The sequence below is a fragment of the Acomys russatus genome, chromosome 6 (genome assembly GCF_903995435.1).
Source record: "Acomys russatus chromosome 6, mAcoRus1.1, whole genome shotgun sequence".
NCBI lineage: Eukaryota > Metazoa > Chordata > Mammalia > Rodentia > Muridae > Acomys > Acomys russatus.
In genome coordinates, this window is record NC_067142.1 from 48,436,060 (window position 1) to 48,456,775 (window position 20,716).

General features: G+C 39.1%; 1 protein-coding gene across 5 annotated transcripts in view; it reads left to right on the forward strand.

Annotated features, from left to right (window-relative positions):
- The window catches only part of Edem3 (ER degradation enhancing alpha-mannosidase like protein 3), a 59,155-nt gene that overhangs the window by 26,140 nt on the left and 12,299 nt on the right, over positions 1–20,716 (forward strand). For 2 of the 5 annotated variants that reach the window (XM_051147562.1, XM_051147566.1), the window contains exons 7-16: positions 565–699; positions 2,590–2,695; positions 8,942–9,039; positions 11,830–11,955; positions 12,313–12,396; positions 13,450–13,533; positions 14,185–14,309; positions 17,682–17,847; positions 18,090–18,244; positions 19,196–19,352. In XM_051147562.1, coding sequence (XP_051003519.1) covers positions 565–699; positions 2,590–2,695; positions 8,942–9,039; positions 11,830–11,955; positions 12,313–12,396; positions 13,450–13,533; positions 14,185–14,309; positions 17,682–17,847; positions 18,090–18,244; positions 19,196–19,352 — 1,236 coding nt within the window. The remainder of the gene's footprint in view (positions 1–564; positions 700–2,589; positions 2,696–8,941; positions 9,040–11,829; positions 11,956–12,312; positions 12,397–13,449; positions 13,534–14,184; positions 14,310–17,681; positions 17,848–18,089; positions 18,245–19,195; positions 19,353–20,716) is intronic. The other 3 variants (XM_051147564.1, XM_051147563.1, XM_051147565.1) reach the window with 3 other exon arrangements.

Genomic DNA, 20,716 nt, shown 5'->3' on the forward strand with positions numbered 1-20,716 from the left:
ACACAATAAATAATAAATGTAATTAAAGAAAGTGTGCTAGTGGGAGGAGGACTTTATGGGGGGAGGAAGGAGGACCAGAGGGGAGGAGTGAGGAGGGTGATCAGAATGTATTGTATACATGTAGAAATTGTCAAAGAATGAATTAATTATCAAAACCTATAAAAATTAATCTCTTCTAAATATAGACTGTAACAATCAGATTTTTCCCTGTGAGGTATTTAACATTGTACTGGTTTCATAAATTCTCAATTAAGCTTAATTTCTCCTGGGGCTGATCCTACCCTGTATTCTTTTAATGGTTGTATTGTTATAATGATGTTGCAGTATTACATCATCAAGAAAGAAAATAAGGGAGAACGTCCTTACCCCATAAACTCTGTCTGCTCAGAATATATTTTCCTAGATGGTCACTGGAGAGCCTCAGCGATCCTTGGGTTTACTCACTGTTCATTCACTTCATGAGTTGTTTTCATAGTCTGATGATAAGCCCTGGTTCACAGTGAGAGAGCACGAGCTCATTTGTCTCTTGGTACTTGCTCATGCTAACATTTCCATTGTGTTTAGATTAATTTAAAGTTTGGCATCAGAAAACCAGAAGCGCGGACGGGAACTGAGACAGACACCTGTACAGCCTGTGCGGGGACCTTGATCCTTGAGTTTGCCGCTTTGAGTCGATTCACAGGAGCAACAATATTTGAGGTCTGCTTTTCATGGCCTTTGATGTCCTGGGGTTTGGGAAGAGCTAACTTTGTATTTGTTTCCTTTGGCTAAGGATTAGGATTCTTCACTGTAGGATTACTGTTACTTTAATGTATTTTTAATCAGAGTTTAGTGTTACAGGCATGGAAGTCATTGTGAAGCATCTCTATTAAATACAGACCATAAAGGGAAACTTTAGCTTCCTTCTTAGAAGTTTGTTTAACTACATCATGAAAGTTGATGGCTCCTTGGTAGCACAGATGTCCTTGATTCTGTGTTTTATTTGTTAGACTTCCAAATGGCTGGTTCTATTTCTGAAACCTGCACAAATCATTTAATAGTAAAGTGTTGTGTACAAGCCTTGATCAAGAGTCTAATGTTTAAATTTGTTTATTTCAAAGGAAATATTATCCATTTTTCAGCCTTATATCACCCCATATATCTCAGTAAGAGAACTCTGCAGCCTGTGGGTGAACAAGTGCAGTTGGATTTAAAGCTCGTGTCTTTACTCTTTCCATTAGCTTGTTTTGTTTTTCTAAGTAAATCTGTTCAAAAATCATGATTTTTAAAAAGTCTTGTAATGTCCTTTGACAGAGCAATGCTCTTAACAGGGTTTTGAGCTATAGGTTCCTCCTCCCTAAAGTTTATGTGAAATCACATCTATGCTCAATGGCTTAATTTTGTCTCCCTCTCTTATAGTCACAAGTTGAGAAATTGTGACCAGTGACAGTATGACCCACAATGCCCAAACCATTTTCCATTTGACCGTTGTCAGAAAAAGTTTGCTGACCCTAACATATGGAGACCAATATTCAAACATAACAGAGTTCTTGTATTAGTGCCCTGTAATTCAATTTTAAACATTGGTTAAACCCATAATTTTACTGTGCCTACTTTTTTAAAGCTGTAAAATAGGGATAGGGAAATATAATCAGTATCAAACTTTCCAGATTTGAAAATTCACCACTTAATTACAGTGGTGATCCACTTTGTTGAAGTATAATTACTGTGTATCATTTGCATCAAGAAATGTAAGTGATTTTGCCAAACCTACAAAGTAACAAATTAGGTTTAATGATTTTTTTCTTAAAATGCTAAATAAATTCATGCCCTAAAATTAATTTAGAATTTTAGCAATAGCTATCCTTTGCTATTCCACTTGTAACATCTTTTTATCCAAAGCTAAAAATTTTATATGGAATAATTTCAATTTAATATCTAGTGAATATAAATAAAAGAAAGAAATTGTTATAAATTTTGTGTGTGTGTGTGTGTGTGTGTGTGTGTGTGTGTGTGTGTGTGTGTGTATACATTAATATACAAATAGTCCTCAGTAGCCTGGTTGATTTGCTAATTTTCCACTACAAAAATTATGTGTCACAAGGGGAAAATGGGAGGGAGGGAGGAATGGGAGGATACAAGGGATGGGATAACAATTAAGATGTAATATGAATAAATTAATAAAATATATTTTTTAAAAATTATGTGTTACTTAAAAAACAATATCTGAAATGACTTTCAAAGGCAGCATACCAACTGTGAATCTTCTTCAAGTTTGCTGCATGAGAATGGGTGGATACCTTAGGAGATTTCCACCTTGCGCTGAGGTGCTGAGAATTAACAAGTGCATGTAACTCTGTCAGCAGTTAGTATAATAATCCATGTGGGGTGTGGCTCATGCCACAAGAGTAAGTGGCATTCTCCAGGAGAGCTCATTTAATCGGGAGTAGCTGAAAAAGCACCAAGGCAAGAGCTGAGGGAAATTTATAAGAGGTTGTCTTAAGAATTTTGCTTAATTCTTAAAAGGTTCTGTGGCCCTTTGATTTATGGATTTTCCCCTCTTTGCCAAAAGCAAAGTTCTTCAAATATGCTTTTGTTTTTTAATTACAGGAATATGCAAGAAAAGCTCTTGATTTTCTCTGGGAGAAAAGACAGCGAAGTAGCAATTTAGTAGGCGTGACTATCAATATTCATACTGGAGACTGGGTGCGCAAAGGTATGCAAGCCTGCCTTTGTTCTATGCCTTAGTGTGGATGGCGTTAACAGTGCAGGGAGATACAGACACAGGAACTGATTTCCTTGATGACTGAGGAGTCAGAATACTCCACCTCACCTCATGGTTTAGAGGCTATTTGATACGTTATCATGGTCTCTCTCATCCCTCTGTGTATTTGTGTGTGCTTTCTACCTCTGGAAAGACACTGGTGCATAGACTCTGGAGTCATATTGTTGGATATTTAAGCTGTGAGATCTTGGGCAAACAATGTCACTGTGTTTGTGTGTATTGACTGCTGTGAGATGAGGCTTTAGTGTTGCTTCAGAGTTCCTGTGAAGGTTAGCTGGCTTACCTTGGAGGTCTGCGGGCAGTCCTGGCATGTGTACAGTGTGCACTTACTGTGAAGAGTCACTGATAATCTCCCCCTCACTGCCCCCCCCTTCATCCTTTCATCTGTAACTCTTTACACTATTTCCCCGTTCTAGGGTGATCCAATTTTCCAACTAATCCCTTACTCCATACCTAACCTCTATGGAAGACTTAGCAGCTAACATCCACATATAAGTGACACATACCATATTTGTATTTGATGTATTTGAATCTGAGTTACCTTATTCAGATGATTTTTTAAAGAATAATTAATAAAATGTATATAAAATATGCAAACTATAATACTTTAAAGAGAAATATTTAAAATAATTTGAGTATATGTCAGCTTTCTGAGTACGTTAATGTTTGCTGTGTCTCAGGCAATGTGCCAGTAATTTTATTTATATTCAGTGTTGTGATTTTGTTTTTCTCTGAAAGTGTCCTTCATCTTGTATTTGCAGCAGTGGTTTCAGATTCTTTGCACAAGTTTGTGGGATGAACCCCTATCCCAGAAGCCATGAGTAAGAAGTCTACCTAGTGGGAGTGGCTTGGTCCAGGAAACAGAAAGAACCCTGTGGTTCCCTGCTAGGCTTCCGTTAGACTCTGCTCCAAATCCTGTAGAGATAGAAACAACTATGAGAAGTGCAGAGTATTTTCTCTGAAGTCCTGCAAACCATTAAAGCACATCACTCCACCATGGCAGCTCATTCTGGAAGCAGGAGAGAGAGAGGGATGACAGCTTTGCCAGTGATGGTGGTGGTTGCAGGATTGTGGCCAGGGTGTCATGCATGGAGAGCTCCTGGGGGCTGCGAAAGTGGCAGGTGTTTCATAAATCCCTCCTGAAGTCTGTAGATGACTGCTGGCACAGCAATGCTACATAAGTAGGCTATGGCAAGAGCTGGCAGGACCTGCATTATTACTCTTCTGGAACCCAAAGACGGGTGGGCAGGAAGCAGTGTGGAAGTGCACACCCACACACAAATACGCCCTCATTATTCCTATGCCGCGCATACATTTATAATATGTATCTCTGCACTGCTGGGCATGAATGATAATTTTCTTCTCTGTTTGTGTTTTCTTCTTAATTATATTTTTTGTTATTTAAAATAATTTTTAAATTTAGACGTTTTTATCGTATCCTCCGCCTCCCCTCGGGTTCTTCCAGACCCTCTCCTCCTCCCTGCTCACCCAACTGTAAGTTCTTTCTCAAAACAAAACAAAACCCTCAAACCCAATACCATAACAAAACCTAGAAAACAAATACACCACCACTCAAAAAGAAAAAAAAAAATAACAAAATAAAAGCACACCAAAAAACTGTGTAGTCCATTATTTCTTTAACTGCCTATGAGCATTTGTGACCTGCCCTCGGGTGGCTGATACACCTAGGGTTATCTTTGTTTGTGTCTACAAAAATAATTACCTGCATTTAAATAATTAAAATCTGTAATCACTAATCTGACAACTAAAATAAATATAATGTTTATATTTAGTATTATTCAAGTTTTTCTAAGTTTCTTAAATGGTTTCTGAGAGAATTTCACAATTCTGCAGTTTTTCTTAACTTTTTTTAGGTTCTTAACTCATCTTTAATCTACTGTGTGTTTAAAAATAGTAATTATAACCACCTTGAATTCATTGTAATTCCTGATGTATGACATGACCGTTGGTTCAGGCACAACCCACTTAATTAGTCCCTTTCAGTAAGAAGCACCGTGAAGCAGCACCCACGGCAGTGACCTTGGACATAGCCCTGGTGTCTGTGATCCTTGATGCTCCTCCCAACTTTATAACGCTGCCCCTCCCAGGTGAAGACGACATAATTCTTACATTGAAACATTTTCGTATCCAGCTATCCCTAAAAAGAGTATTTGTTGTTGTTATTGTGTATATACATTGTATATACAACGTACAAAGTATAAACAATAACAGTATATATTGTTGTGTATATACAAAGTATAACCCATTGTATGTTCCTTTGAGACTTTTTCACTTAACAATACATTACTAAGACTCATCCTTACTGCAGGGTGACATAACAATAATAAACTGATTTATGGACATTCAAGTTGTTTTCAAAGATTTTCTTAATGTGATCATTGGTATTAGTAATGTTTTGAGGTTACTCCTTGCCCATGCATAAGTTTCTTTTGACTATATAGGAGTAGACGTTTTAGATAATAGTGTAAATTAATGTTCTCCGCTTTAGGAGATGAGTTTGTGTGTATTCGTGAGTTGTGTATATTCTGTGTATTCTCTTCCAGTTTATGGCTCCTGCTTTCTCTTTAGGTTCTTTAATTTATGTCACATTCATCAGTTTTTTTCTGATTAACCCTATTTTGTTTTAAGAACATCTCCTTAACATAATAGTAATATTTCAAAATTTTGTTACTAAAATTGGTGTTTGTTTGACTATCTGAAGTTGATTGTTTTGACTTTACAATTTTTTTCAATTATATTTGTGATTCAGTGGTCTATATAGCATATGTATGGTGGTTCCTATTATGCAAATTATTGAAGTGTTCTTTTTTGGCCTAAAACATGGACAGTTTTTATAAATGTTTCTTGCAGATTTAAAAAAGAATATTTCCTATTGTTATTTGTAGAGTTCTGTACATGCCAGTTTTCTCTGTTAATATTTTTGGTTTATTAGTTCATATTAATTGCAAAAGTAATGGGCTTCATTATGACATTTTCACACGCATGTGCAGTATCTTATTCACTCCGCCTGTTTCTCTCTCTTACCCTTTCTCCCTCTTCCTCCTTCTCTACCCCTGATAGTCTCCCTTTTACTTGCAGGGTGCTCTTCCACTCTGCACACACCTAATTTCTACATGTGATAGAAAACATATGATTCTTACTTTCTAAGCAGCATGTCTTAGTGCTCTATCGCTGTGGAGAGAAACTATGGCCAAGGTACTGCTTGTGAAAGAAGGCATTTAGTTGGGGAACATGGAGGCACCCAAGCAGACCTAGTGCTGAAGAAATAGATAAGGGTTCTATATCCTGAGCCACAGGCAGCAGAAGAGAGACACGATGGGTCTGGCTTGGGCTTTTGAAATGTTAAGGCCTACCCCTCCTGACACAAGAAGGCCACACCTACTCTTAACAAGGCCACAACCTCCTTATCTTTTGAAAATAGTACTAATGACTAAGCATTCAAATACAGGAGCCAATGAGATTCTGTCATTCTTATTCAAACTGCCACACAGTTAATTACGGAGGAAGATTTTGAAGGGAAAGAGAAAAGGCTGTGCCATTTGAGTTAATCCAGCATGAAGGTCAGCAGCAGCCACATGGTGAGGAGGGGAGCTTTAGAGAAAGAATGAAGCCCAAGGTGTTAGGGAAAGCATGCTGAAAAGAGATAGAAGAAGAGGAACTCAGAAAAGCAGGTACATTTATAAAGCTGTGGTGCAGTAAGTGACTGTACAGGCAGAAGGAATTCTAGGAAGGGCACATTGTCTCATTAAAAGGATAATTATTCCTCCCATCCCTTTAGTACGGCTTAAGGCAAGCCTACCTCTCCTTCCTCAGGTGACTGACCAACCCAACTGGATTAACTTTTTTCTTTTTCTTTTTCTTTTTCTTTTTCTTTTTTTTCTTTTCTTTTCTTTCTTTCTTTCTTTCTTTCTTTCTTTCTTTCTTTTTTTTTTTTTTAGACAGGGATTCTTTGTGCAGCCTTGGCTGTTCTGGACTCACTTGGTAGGCCAGGCTGGCCCTGAACTCAGAGAGATCCATCTGCTCTGCCTCCTGAGTGCTGGTGTTAAAGGGTTAAAGCCACTGAGCAGGTCTGGATTAACTCTTAAGGGAAGAGACTGTGCACAGGCAACTCAGTCCAGGAAACCCAAAAGCAGCAATTCCAGATCCAGCCAGGAAGTGTCTGAAGGGAGCTCTGACTTCTTATTTCTTTCTAAGTGAGCACCCCTGTCTTGTAGACATGTGGGTGGGACTGGAAGTCCAGCCCAGGCGCTCATCCCTTCTGGTGAACAGCTTTGAAACTGGACCTCTGGGTTTTCATGGTGAAGATGGGCTGTCTCTGTCCCCTAAATGATTTTAGGGTTATGTCTTCAGAGAGGGAAATGTTACAGTGGTATTGGAGGCACATTAAGGGAAAGATGTTTTCTTCTGGTAAGAAGAATGGAATTTTAAAAATTTTAAAATCCATACTGAGTTTCATAGTGGTTGGGCTAGTTTACATTTCTACTCAATTATCATAATGTATAGAGTCAACTGATTTTTTTGTTTGCTTAACCTGTCAAGAAGTAAAGTAGATGATTTCCAACATTGGTTTTCCCATCATTCCTCTTTTGCTTTATGTCTCATTCGGTACGATGGGTACATTCTTTTTAAGTTGCTGTCTCTTCTTAGTTGATCTCCTTGTCACTATGTAGTGGTCCTGGTTTCCAGCCCCCTGTCTCTAAGTCGCTATCTCCACTGTATCTCTCAGTGTTGACCAGATGCACCTTTCTCCATCCTTCTTTCACGCCTTGCAGGTGCTTATGCTGTAAATGTGTGTTTATAGGATTTGCACAGAACGAGATGGATTCTACCATTTTCCCGGGTTAATCTGTTGATATTTTGAATACATGTAGGCTTATGTTACTTTTACGTTATTTCAATATGTTGCATCTTTTCTAGATTTTTTTCATCCTTTGGTTTCTGATTGGTATCTTTGTCTCTAAAGACAAACACTAAATGTGCTCTCTTATCCCTGTGCCTCCTCCTTCCCAACCCTTTCTGTTATATCAACCGTCTACATGGTGTCTCCATTTTGGGGGGGGGCTTGTTTTCTTTTTCTGTCTCTCCCCTCTTTTACTCCCTCCCTCACTATGTGCATAATAGCAAGCTTCATTTGAGGTGTTTACTTACTTGTACTTTGCATATCACTTAAAATATATGGTTTGTCTCTTAATTAGTTAATCCCTGAGTGTATGGGTTCTGCTTCCAGTATTCAATCACCTACACATGGAGAATATTTAGGGAAGAAAAGTTGCATCTATTCTAAACATATATAGATTGTCTCTAAACAATACAGCATAATAAGCATGTATATAGCTTGTACATTGTACTTTGTGTTAACATGAATTTGGAGATGGCTCAAAGCATGGGAGGCGGTGACAGTTTACACCATTTAAATGGCACTTGAGCGTCTTTGGATTCTGGCATCCCCAGGAGTCCTGAAGCCAATGTTGTTCAGATAGCAGAGGTGACTGTGTGTCCTACCAAACTGTGTGCAGTAGTGTTCCCTGGGCACCGGAGCTTCATTTCCCTAACAGTTCATTGTTTTAATATTGGAGTGGTGGCTTAGCGGCCTGTAATTCTCGGCTTAAGTTACTTTCCATCAAGTTTCTAAAATACAGTTCTTTTGTTTTCAAACATCCTGTTAAATGTAGTATTGTTCTTATTTCTATGCTCTAATATGTGGTAAAAAAAGTGTTTTACATTTTTAGGTATAAGTTTTCTTTCCTTTTAGCATTTTTGGGGGTCTTTTAAACTTAAAATACTTTTAATTACTAAAATTTGGTTTCTATTTCTTTGGTTTTTTAGAGATTGTACTTTTTCAATTTGTGTTGGCTAAATCACTGTTATCTTATCCTTTATATATCTTAGACATGCTGGTATCTCTTTTCCTAAATAAGAAAAATTGTAACCAATTTTATATAGCAATTTTTAAAAACAAACTATTATCCTCTCGGGAGCTACTCTCTGTGTAGCAGATCTACTGAGCTGTGTTTCTAGAGAGGTGCAGTTTTTACATTGGAGAGCTTCATGTTAGCATTGACTTTATTCTGCTGTACTAGTGCCCTCCTGTGTGCTCTGTGAGGCCGAGACATGTCAATAAAGGACCACATTTGTGTTTGTGTGTATTCCCTGTAGATAGTGGAGTTGGAGCGGGGATCGACTCTTATTATGAGTATCTGTTGAAAGCCTATGTCTTGCTTGGAGATGACAGTTTTCTGGAAAGATTTAATACAGTAAGTTGATTTATTTTTCTATTAATTCTGTAGCTAATTCTGTTTGAGTCCACGTTTGATGAAAACTTAACAACTTTTGACGTTTTAAGCACTGTGTCTTTAAATGTGGTGTAGTGTCTTGTCGGCGCTCTCTGATGACGTTGGACAAGGCAATGTGTGAGTGAAATACATCCAAAAAATAGTTTCCTTCTTATCTTTTATCAGAAAGTTTCTAAATCTGGCAGTGTGTGACACAATAGGTAGATTTGAGTTTTACCTAATTTTGTTTGAACAAAGAGGGCAGTTACTGGAATGAGTGACAGCTGCCTTTCTCCTTTGGGTTCCGATTCTATTTGAAGTGTTGGAAAGTTGGCCTCATCTCTGCACATACCAGACAAGCAAGGTTGGAGTAGGTCATACTCGTTGAAATGTGGGGTCTCGAGGCTGGACCTCAAGAAGCACACACAGAAACTCTGGGAAAGGAGATAGCTAGCCTCATCCTGGTTGCTTTTGTAATTGAAGCAAGCTAAGGTTAATGTAGCAAACTTAGCAGCTGTGTCATGATATTTGTTTAAACAGTTTCCTTTTTTCTGCCACCCGTCAGTCCACCTGTACTTCATATGTGATATGTTCTGATAGTGTAGTGAAAAGTAGGAGAGAGCTCATGGTTTCATCCTGTTTGGGTTGTATGCTGATTTTGTAAGCATCTCTGGTTGCCTTTATTTAGAGTTTTATTTACACTATGATTAGAACCTAGCTAAACATATGACACATTGTCAATAATAGTGGTTAAATACCAGGTAATCTAGCAAAAGATTAGTCCTGTTGAATTGGGGCTGGAGAAATGGCTCAGTGCTTAACAGCACTTGCTATTTTGGCAGAGGACTTTGGTTCAGTTCCCGACACCCGTGTGGAGGCTCACAATCCCCTTAACTTCAGTTCCAGGCAATCCGATGCTGTCTTCTGGCCTTTTCAGGCACCAGGCATGCATATGGCACACAAATTTGCATGTAGGCACTCACACATACATATAAAGTAAAAATAAATAAAAAAATTAAGTCCTAGTAAATTTTTGAATACTTAAAAACTCTAAAATATATTATTTGCTAATAGTAAGATTTTTTCTTTTTAGAGATGAATTAGGACAGTAACTTATTTTTGTTGCTTCATTAATACCAGTTTGTCCTGTTTTTCAAAGCTGAGGTGTATATAGGAGAAGCAGTTTAAAAAGAGGAAAAGGTGTTTCAAGAACAGAAAAGGCAGAGATAGCAGACCATGAGAGCAGTTAACAGTGATCGTGTGCATTAGTTTTGGTAGTAGTGAGTACTGTAATATTGGGTTAGCCAAGAAGGGACCGCATGTCCTAGATAACGGAGGAAAACTAAACTCTGTAAAGGTGGAAGCTGTGCTTTTGTCCCAAGGGGACCAGAGACCATCACTGGTCCACACAGGCATCCTAACCATGAGCTGATCACACAGCAGATAGAGATGGTTAGATCTGCTTCTCTCAGAAGACCTTACCCTGCTTTTGCTCTGTATGTGTGTTCATATATGCTCATGTGTGTGTGCATGTATGTGGAGGCCAGAGCTGATGTTGATTCGTCTTCAATTGGTGTATGTATGCCTTACCTTAGTGAGGCAGAATCTCTTCACCAAACCTAGAGGGATTTGGCTAGACTGGCTGGACCAGCAAGCCCTAGGGACCTTCCCGTCTACCTGCTGAGCCACTGGGGTCAGAGAGCGCTGCTGCTTTTTTACTTGGATGCTGGGTGACCGAACTCAGGTTCTCAGACTTGTGCAGCAAGCACTTTATCAACTGATCAGCCTGCCCAGCCCTAGGAAGCTTCGTATTAATTGTAGTCTTTAATATTCTGCCTTCCAAAGATACAGGATCTTGTATGTGCCCTAGGATACCTGTAAACTCTTGTCCCTCAGCCTCCCAGTGCTGGCATTGTGGGCACATACCATTGCACCCAGCCTCGTTTTCTTTTAATCAGTTCACCATCTTAGTAGCTATTTGTATGAACTATGATCGATCTCTATCTGTCTGTCTATCTGTCTCTCTCTCTCTCTCTCTCTGTGTATGTGTGTGTGTGCGCATATGTGTGTATGTCCTTTTTTTTTTTTTTACGTTAAAACCTCCTTTAATAGAAAATTAAATGTGATGAAATTTCAAGTAACGTTTTTATCATTGGGACTCTGATCATGTGACACAATCTAATAAATCCCCTATTACAATTACATATGGATTCCATTGGTTCTGTTCCCCTAGAGAATCTTAATACAGATGTTAAGCAGCATTCTAAGCCATTAAATATTATTTTCAATAAGATGTAAGACCCTTCAAATAAGAGTTAGGAGGATACAACCATTTTTAACTCAAGATAGAGTCTACTCTAACACAATACATCCCGACCACAGTTTCCCCTCCCTCTATCCTCCCAGCTCCGCTCCACCTCCCCTCTCACCAGATAAGAAAGGAGCAGGCCTCCAAGAGACAACAACAAAACACTGCGAAATAAGATACAATAAGACAAGACAAATGCCTTCGTATAGAGGTGTGTATGCTCTTATACGGCATGTCTACGTGTCTTAGGTTTGAAACCTTGCACATGCTAGACAAATATCCTCCTGTTGAGCTATACCCATACTTCTGCATCTGAATGAAAAAGTATATAGTATATATAATTTCTTCCATATTTACATAATCAGTTGACATATAGGGAACTTATATGTATATTCTGAATTTATTTACTGTGTTAGATATGTGTTTACATCTACTTTAGTGCACATGTTGTTATGGTCTTCCAGCATTACGATGCCATAATGAGATATATTAGTCAGCCACCTCTCCTGCTTGATGTGCACATCCACAAGCCAATGCTGAACGCTAGGACCTGGATGGACGCTCTGCTTGCCTTTTTTCCAGGTTTGCAGGTAAAGACACTTTTTCTTTCTTTCTTTTTTTTGTTTGTTGTTTTTGTTTTCAAGATGGGGTTTCTCTATGTAGCCTTGGCTGCCCTGGATTCACTTTATAGACCAGTGTGGCCTCAAACTCACAGAAATCACCTGCCTCCACCTCCCAAGTGCTGGGATTAAAGGCATGCACCACCACGCCCGGCCCCAAACCCATTTTCTTAATATTAGAATAAAATTATTTTAATTAAGTGCATTTGTTATCTCTAAAATCAAATGATGAAGTTATAATTTCAAGGTAGTATTAACCTTGTAATGTAATGGTTATAGATGAAATTAATTCATGGTTTACTAAGTGATTTTGTTGTTAACTTCTAGGTTTTAAAGGGTGATATTAGACCTGCTATTGAAACTCATGAAATGTTATACCAGGTGATTAAAAAACACAATTTTCTACCAGAGGTAAGCAAATAATGACTGAAATTCTACTACTACTACTACACACACATACACACACACACAATATATGTGTGTGTGTGTATGTATGTGTGTGTGTGTGTGTGTGTGTATATATATCCTGTAACTCTAGTCCCAGGGGATTCAGCACATACATAGATATAGGCAAAATACCATTCACACAAAATAAAATGAACATTTTAAGAAGAACACTGTTGGCTGTTATTGAGTAAGTTTTGAATGGACTAATTTTAATTTTAAGTAATTCCTTTATTCATTTCACAAAGGATTTGACATTCATAAAAAAGCTACAATAAAAATACGTGCTTGAAAGTACATACAATAAAAATATACAGAAGAAAACAGAAGAGACATTAAGTGTCAGTTGACTTGCTTTAACTAAATCTTACTGAGTGTAGGTATATGAAAACAGAGCAGAGTGTACCATAAACAGTTTTGTCAATTAACGATGTTAAAAGGAATTCAGAACACCAGAGAAGCACTACTTCAGAGGGAATAGGAAAGAGGCAAAGGAAAACTCAGTTACTCATAGCGTAGCTGTATTTCTTGTCATTATTAAATGTCATTACTGAGGGTTTCTGAGTTCACTGTTGGCCCAGTTGGCTATTTAAAAGCTAATGTAGGGCTGGGGAAATGGTTCAGTTGGTGACATGCTTGGAGACCTGAGCTCAGTCCTAGAGCCCAGGGAAATGTGTCTGTCACTCCAGAGCTGGGGAGTCACTGCTCAGCCAGCCCAACCTCCTTGGCCAGCCCCAGGCCAGTGAGGCCATCTCAGGAAACAGGATGGAATGCACCAAGGACAGGGTTGACTTCCACAAGAACGTATATGAACACATACATACGTGAATATGTTCACACAGTAACAATAGCTCATTACACTTGCTTAAGCAGTAGTATTTTAGTAACAATAGTCAGTATTTTATGGATGAAAATGTCCCATGACTTGTATATGAATTCCTTTTACTTTTGTACATATTGCTTTTTATTCTGTGTTTTTCAGTAACATGTTTAAGCTTGCTTATATGTTGTTCTGTACAGGCATTTACTACAGACTTCAGGGTCCATTGGGCTCAGCATCCTTTAAGGCCAGAGTTTGCAGAAAGCACCTACTTCTTATATAAAGTAAGCTGACTTAACACTTCTGGCTCTCCCCTACTTTTTGTTGTCTCTCTTGCTCCTTTATAATAAAAACTAGTATTTAGTTATAATGATTGATATATCATGATTTGCATTAATTTAGTCCATAAAACTACAGAAGAGATTAGATTTGATGTTGACATAAAGCCTTTTCAGATATAGTTCTGAAGACCTGGGGTAGAGGCTTGGCTCCCAACAGCAGACATGGGAAATTGAGATCCCAAGTATGGTATAAATGAGCCCCTTCTGAGCACTGTGAACACTTCTGCTATAAAGAAGGGTGACATGAGCAAACAAGGAAACTCAAACAAACAACACCACACCCAACTTCTGTTTTTTTTAAAGGGAAATGTTATATTGTGGATCTGCATCCTAAGGCACATCTCCTCCCTTCAGCCAGGGAACTCTTTGAGCATTGAGACGTGTACCTTAGAGGCCGAGGTTCACAGTTCCAATTGTCTGAAATTCTGTAAGACACATCTGAGGCGTACTTCCAAACCTCTGCCTGTGCAGCACGTGTGCTAGGGCCCGGCATGAGGCCTGGTCTAGTGGGCACACAGCAGTTACTGGATGAATGAACAGGTGTATGGCGGCGTGTAATCTGTCTATATATACATATATTCTCCTTTTTTGTAGGCTACAGGAGACCCTTACTACCTTGAAGTAGGGAAAACACTCATTGAGAATTTGAATAAGTATGCTCGAGTGCCTTGCGGATTTGCTGCCATGAAGGATGTTCGCACCGGGAGTCATGAGGACAGGTAAACAAGCACTGGTCCCCTTTTCTGAGCCAGGGACACAGTGCAACATACAGTGCAACATACGGCCACTTGAGGGCTCAGGGAGCTGAGTGTTAGAGCCTCCGAGGATCAAACTTCAGGTCATGTGCTTTGTTGTGTGTTTTTAAACTCTTGGATCCACTCATTTACAATCATTTGAAAAGTCATGGCTTTTTGTTTTTTTGTCATAATGCCTGTTTTGTAGTAGGTACTCAGATGACTTTTAAGTAGATATGTGAGTATTAAGTATCAAACCCTGTTACTAGGCACAACTAAAACGCTGTCTCCTATGCTGTAATGGTTCCTTAAATATTATGTAAGAGAAATGATCAAAAAGAGCTGGATTGTTCTGTATTCAGTTAAGAGTTATTCAACAACATTATCGTGGGCTTTGAGTCCGTCCCCGGTAGGGAGACCAGTGCTGGTGTCTGTTTCATTGTGGCCCTTAAGGTCCTCAAGTGATGAGGGCACACATTGATCAGTGCTCATCACTAACATGCCCGCTGTCTCAGCATCACTTACATAGTCTTCATATATCTGAGTGGCCATGCGGCTAGCAAATGTCCATTTCCTAACTACTCCTGAGACCACATTATGTGCCAGTATTATACTCGCTTTACAAATTAGGTTTATAAAGACTTTGAGCCTTTGAGTCAGTGCAGACAAGCACGTATAAGCACACTTTCCAAATGTGCTGCAAACATTCGGAAAGGGCATGAGATGCAAGGGGGCATGTGATGTCACTGAAATGTTTCTGGAGAACTCTGAGTCCTGACAGAGAAGCCAGAGTTAGAAGACAAAGTGAAAACTCATCTTAGGCAAAGGGGCTGAAGTGATGAGAAGGACAGTACTCACAATCCCACAGCATTGGCCCTTGGTCCCTCTCGAATGTTTCTGAGATAGTTAATGGGCTTGGGGCTCCCTTGACTGTAGCTGAGGAGGAGAGGCGAGGCATTTGCAAGTGGACATATAAGTAACAGCAGGAGGAAGGCAAGCACTGGTCCCTGCACTCCAGGTGCTCTTTTAAGCAGTGCATATGCTTAACGTGCAGCCAGTGTATATACATTCATCCTAATCCACATTTTAAAGATGAAGAGCTGCCCTTGCGTTTTGTTTTTATTTCATTAGCTATATTTTATTCAGTTTACTTTAAATTTGTGACTAATCCCAGCGAGTCTCAGGCTGCTAATAAATATATTTTCTGCCTTGGCCTAGACCAGGCTAGCCTTGAACTCATAAAGATCCGCCTGCCTCTGTCCCCCTGAGTACTGGGATTACAGGCTTGCGCCACCACGACAGGCTGATTTATTTTTTTAAAGCATAAATTTAGAATTTCATATTTATCTTAGGGAATTTTCATTTTTGTTCCTTTCTCAGGAGTCTTGGCTAAACTGCCACTTTTTAGTATCTTGCAGCTTAGAAAAATACAATTAATTTCCATCCAAATAATGAAGAAGAATTTTGGGTTAGGATTGTGACCAGTCTCCCCTCCCTACATGGCACTTGGGAACTTTTATTGACAGGCTGTTTGTTTGAGGTGTGTACTCCCTGCAGATCGATTGACATTATTCTGTAAGTCACAAGTGTTCCCATACAACACACACTCTACACAGAGACACAAATTTTTCGAAAGGAAAATATTTGTATTTTCCTAGTAACATGTGAATATGTGATTACTAAAAATTCAAATGACACCCTTCCTTCCCGCCCCCCCCCAATCCTCCCACAAAAAAAAGAAAAGAAAGGCCTAAAATAACCCTGAGCTATTTGGTGGTCATTTGAGACATAGGTAGTAATCCCTTTGCATTTGCATTTGTGCATATGCTTCTGGCTTTAAATACAACTAGATCATCTGGACCTTATAGATGACTGTTCTGTCTATGTCTTACTCTTTTCTAGATGTTTCCAGAGCATGTGTTATAATCAGTTCACAGATTTGTTCAGGACCAGTGTTGTTACTCATAGTCTACCCATCAGGAAAGCTGAATTACGATAAGTGAGCTGCAGACTAGCAGGACAGTGTTTTTCTAACAAGATTTATATATAAAATGGGCCACAGAGTTTTAAAGTATTATATCCAGGAGATGGCTCAGTGGATAAAGTGCTTGCTGCACAGTGCGAGGATCCGTGTGTGATCCCCAGCACCACGGAACAGGCCAGGCATGGCCATGTGTGTCTGTAAGCCCAGAGTTGCAGGGCCAGAAGCCAGACACCCAGAACTCACGGGCCACCCCGTCTTACCACCTGACTAGTCCCAGGTGCAGTGGAAGACTTTGTTTCAAAAATAGTGTGGGGAGTGATAGAAGACACCCTGTGTCAGCCTCTGACCCCACATGTGTGGGGAGTGATAGAAGACACCTTGTGTCGTCAGCCTCTGACCCCACATGTATACCCACACACTCGTTCAGATACAGGAAAAGTCGGGCTGTGGTTTCACTCTCATGCCTAAATCTGCTATTTTGTTCTTTGTTCTTTTTGAGGAACAGGAAGCAGAAGCCACAGACTTTAGGTAATGTCCCAATAGCCAGAGACCTCCTTAGTGGAAGATCTTCATCTTCAAAGCCCAGTTCTTTAGTAATGCCCTTTCAACTTGCATTCAGTTTAGTAGGCATCTATTGAGAGCCAACGATACAACCTGTAAGTAAACTGCAGGCATTTAGTGTCATCAGAGCCGTAGGTGCCTTGTCGTGGGAGGGAGTAAATTTACTTAAATTTGATGTGACAATTCTTTCTACTCCCTATTTACTCTTTTCCTGACATGCCATCTTATTTAAATTTCTCTTTAAGATGTTTTAACATTAAACCATTTGTAAAGGCATGTGCACTCTTCCCCCACCCTTTCTCCCCTCAATTATGTGAATAAACAGATAGATAAAAGCTTACAGTTCTAGAAAATAAGAATTTACAAAGCTGTGCCTACAGTCATATGGCTTTGTATTCATTTTCAAGGAGCCTTTTTATAAATGATTCCTTCACCTTTAAAGCCTTCTTTATTACTTAAATGCCTACATAACAAATGTCATCTAAGTGCCATACTTTATCCGTGTGTTACCGTGACATTAAGAGTCTTCTGTGGCACGCATCCATCAGCACGCTTCCTCCAGACTGCTGTGTGCTGTATTCGCCATAATAGGAAGCCTGTCAGTCAGGAGCCTCCTGTGGATTTCTGATAGGGTTAGTGGCCTGTGTGGAGGCAGCGCCTGTGGTCTTCTGTGCCATTGCATTATACTTGAGTTCAGGTCATTTTGACAGTGGAGGATTGAAACACTCTATAGTTCTTTGGCTGTTTGAATTATACTGACTCTATAATTGATATTTGGATTTTTAAATATTTATTTGTGACTTTGGATTTAGAATGGATTCTTTCTTCCTGGCTGAAATGTTTAAATACCTCTACCTGTTGTTTGCTGACAAAGAAGACGTTATTTTCGACATAGAAGACTACATCTTCACGACAGAAGCTCATCTGTTGCCTCTCTGGCTCTCTACCACAAATCGACGCCTCTCGAAGAAGAACACAGTGAGTTCTAAATTCACTGCCTCCCTCACCTTTTCCCTTCTGTATATTTGCTTTAGTTTGTTAAGTATGCACTAACCCATAGTTAGATTTCAGTTACTCTGTGCATGGAGGAGGGAAGTGCTTGCACTGTTGTCTCATTTTCTTTTGGGGCATTGCTTATGTTTTATAAAAAATACTTGTTTTTTACCCATAATGCTAAGTAACACTATTATTATTGGTTACATAATATTTTTATGTTCTAGACCTCAGAATACACAGAACTGGATGATAGTAATTTTGATTGGACTTGTCCAAACACCCAGATTCTTTTTCCTAATGATCCATTGTATGCTCAGAGCATCCGTGAACCCTTGAAAAATGTGGTGGATAAGAGCTGTCCGAGAGGCATCATCAGAGTGTAAGATATATTGTTTTCTATTTGTTAATACCCGGTTAATTCCCAATAAGGAACTGTGCTTAAGGATCTATGACAATAGTCAAAAAGACTTTCACCTAGGCCGGAGATACTGGGGTGTGTAGTTTTTATTGAATAAAAATTATTATGTGAATTTTTATGTATTTTTGTTTAATAGCAGGTAGGATATAACAGTTTTTTAATTTCTCTAGCTCATTTTTAGACACGAGACTCATCGACTATTTCCTTATGTCTTATATGTATAAGAAAATTCTTTTCTCCATTTGCTTGTAGTTTCTGCATAGTGGAGAGACAGTTTTTGTATGCTTTGCTTGTGTTACATTCTTTTTAGAAATTCTTTTAGCATTAATATTAGAAAAGCCATCGACTACAAGGGAGCTAAAAGAATGAAATAGGTATTATTATCCACTGATGAAAGTATTGTTTTGCTTTTAAGATGCTGTGAAGGATGGCAAGGTGGTTCGGCAGTTAGGAACACTGGCTGCCCTTTCTGAAGACCCAGGTTCAATTTCCCGCACCTACCTGCCAGCGCACAGCTATCTGTAACTTCAGTCCCAGGGGATGTGATACCCTCTTCTGGCTTCAAAGGGCACCTCATGCACAAGGTGCACAGACCACATACATGCAGACAAAATACCCATACACAGAAAAAATTTTAAAATTAAAACAAAAAAATATGAGAAAAGTTTATAGAAAAAGACAGCAGACACAATCTAGTTTACTGGAAACACACACACACACACACATGCTCACACACATGAAAGTTACAGTTTGTTAAAAATAAGAATTATGCGTAGGAAAATAAATTAGTGCAGCGTCACCAGTTATAAAATGAGCAGTTTTGCAAATATCTACTAAGATTATTGTCACTTGGTTTTTATATGTCACTGCTTGTGATATGTAGTTGTAAGCCTTACCTTTGATTCCTTCTAGCAGAGAGGAGAGTTTGAGAAGTGGAGCTCAACCTCCTCTGAGAGCCAGAGATTTTATGGCCACTAACCCTGAACATTTAGAAATCCTGAAGAAGATGGGGGTGAGTTTGATTCACCTCAAAGATGGGCGAGTCCAGCTGGTCCAACATGCAATCCAAGTAAGACATTGCTGTATGGGCTAGGTACTGTCTCTTGTGCTATAGCTTGGATAGGGTGATGGCATTTGTGGTGTGAACTTTCAGAGTAAACATACACACAGGTCTTTTGGAAAGATGCTAATTCCATAGGTTGGGATAATTTGTTTATATCAATATAGTCAAAGATAGGACATAAATTAAATTTTCTTTCTCAGTTCATCATCTTTTCATTGTTTTATTTTGAGTTAGTGGTTGATTTTAATATTTATATAATAATATTTCACATTATTGCAGTTTAAAAAAAAACAAAAAACCCTGAATCTAGGTATTTCATTCATCACAGCAATGAAGCTTTTATGTACATGAAAAAGATGACATACCTTTTGGATAAATTTTTTTCAATAATTAGTTTTATTTTATTGTCTGTGCATTGGTGTAAGGCTGTCAGGCCCCTTGGAACTGGCATCACAGACAATTGTGAGCTGTCTTGTAGGTGCTGGGAATTGAACCCAGGTCTTCATGCTCGTGATCACCGCGCTGTCTCTCCAGCCACCTTAGATAAAGTTTTACTGGTTTTAAAAGTTTTTATAACATGAACCCTTTAAGTTATTTACCTTATTAGCAAATTGATTCTGAACAACACAGTATTCTGAATAATTATAAGCTAGAACCACACTCAGACAATGTGTGTTTACTCTCAAATTCAGTTTTCCCACAGTGTTACCTTTCCCTCCAGTCTTTGCCTATTTTTCTGCCATTCCCATCTTCCACTTAAGAGTATTCCTGTGGTCCATGGGCCCTAGTTGGGAGTGTGGCCTCTCTAATGCTTTTACTTGATGGTCTCCTAATCACTAATACAATTTAGCTTTGCTGTAACTCTTAATCTTCCCCTTCTTAAAACACTTGTCTCTTTTTGGCTCCCAGGGTGTTCCAGCAGCGTAGTTCTTTCAGTCTTGCTTCCCTGCCACACCCACTCAGTAGTGTAGGATGGTCCAAGACTCTAAGTGACACTCTTTCCTCTCTGTTCTCTTCTCCAGCAGTCTTCTGCTTCGGCTACTAGCTTTAACAGATGCCTTCTTGGGCACATGCATATAGCACTCATTCCGAACTTTAATCCCAAACCCAGCTTTAATGCACGAGTGTGTGTGTGTGTGTGTGTGTGTGTGTGTGTGTGTGTGTGTGTGTGTGTGTATCTATGCCACACGTGTCTACCTCCCAGCCTTTATCCGCCCTCACTTGAACTGTGCCTTTCTCTGTTGCTTCCTGTCCTCACCTCAGCTCTCTTCTCTGTCCTCCATGTCAATAAACTTGTCATTCTCTGCGCCTTTTCCAGTGCTAGAAATTTCAGAGTGCGATTGAACTCTCAGTGTCTTTCTGTCCCCCAG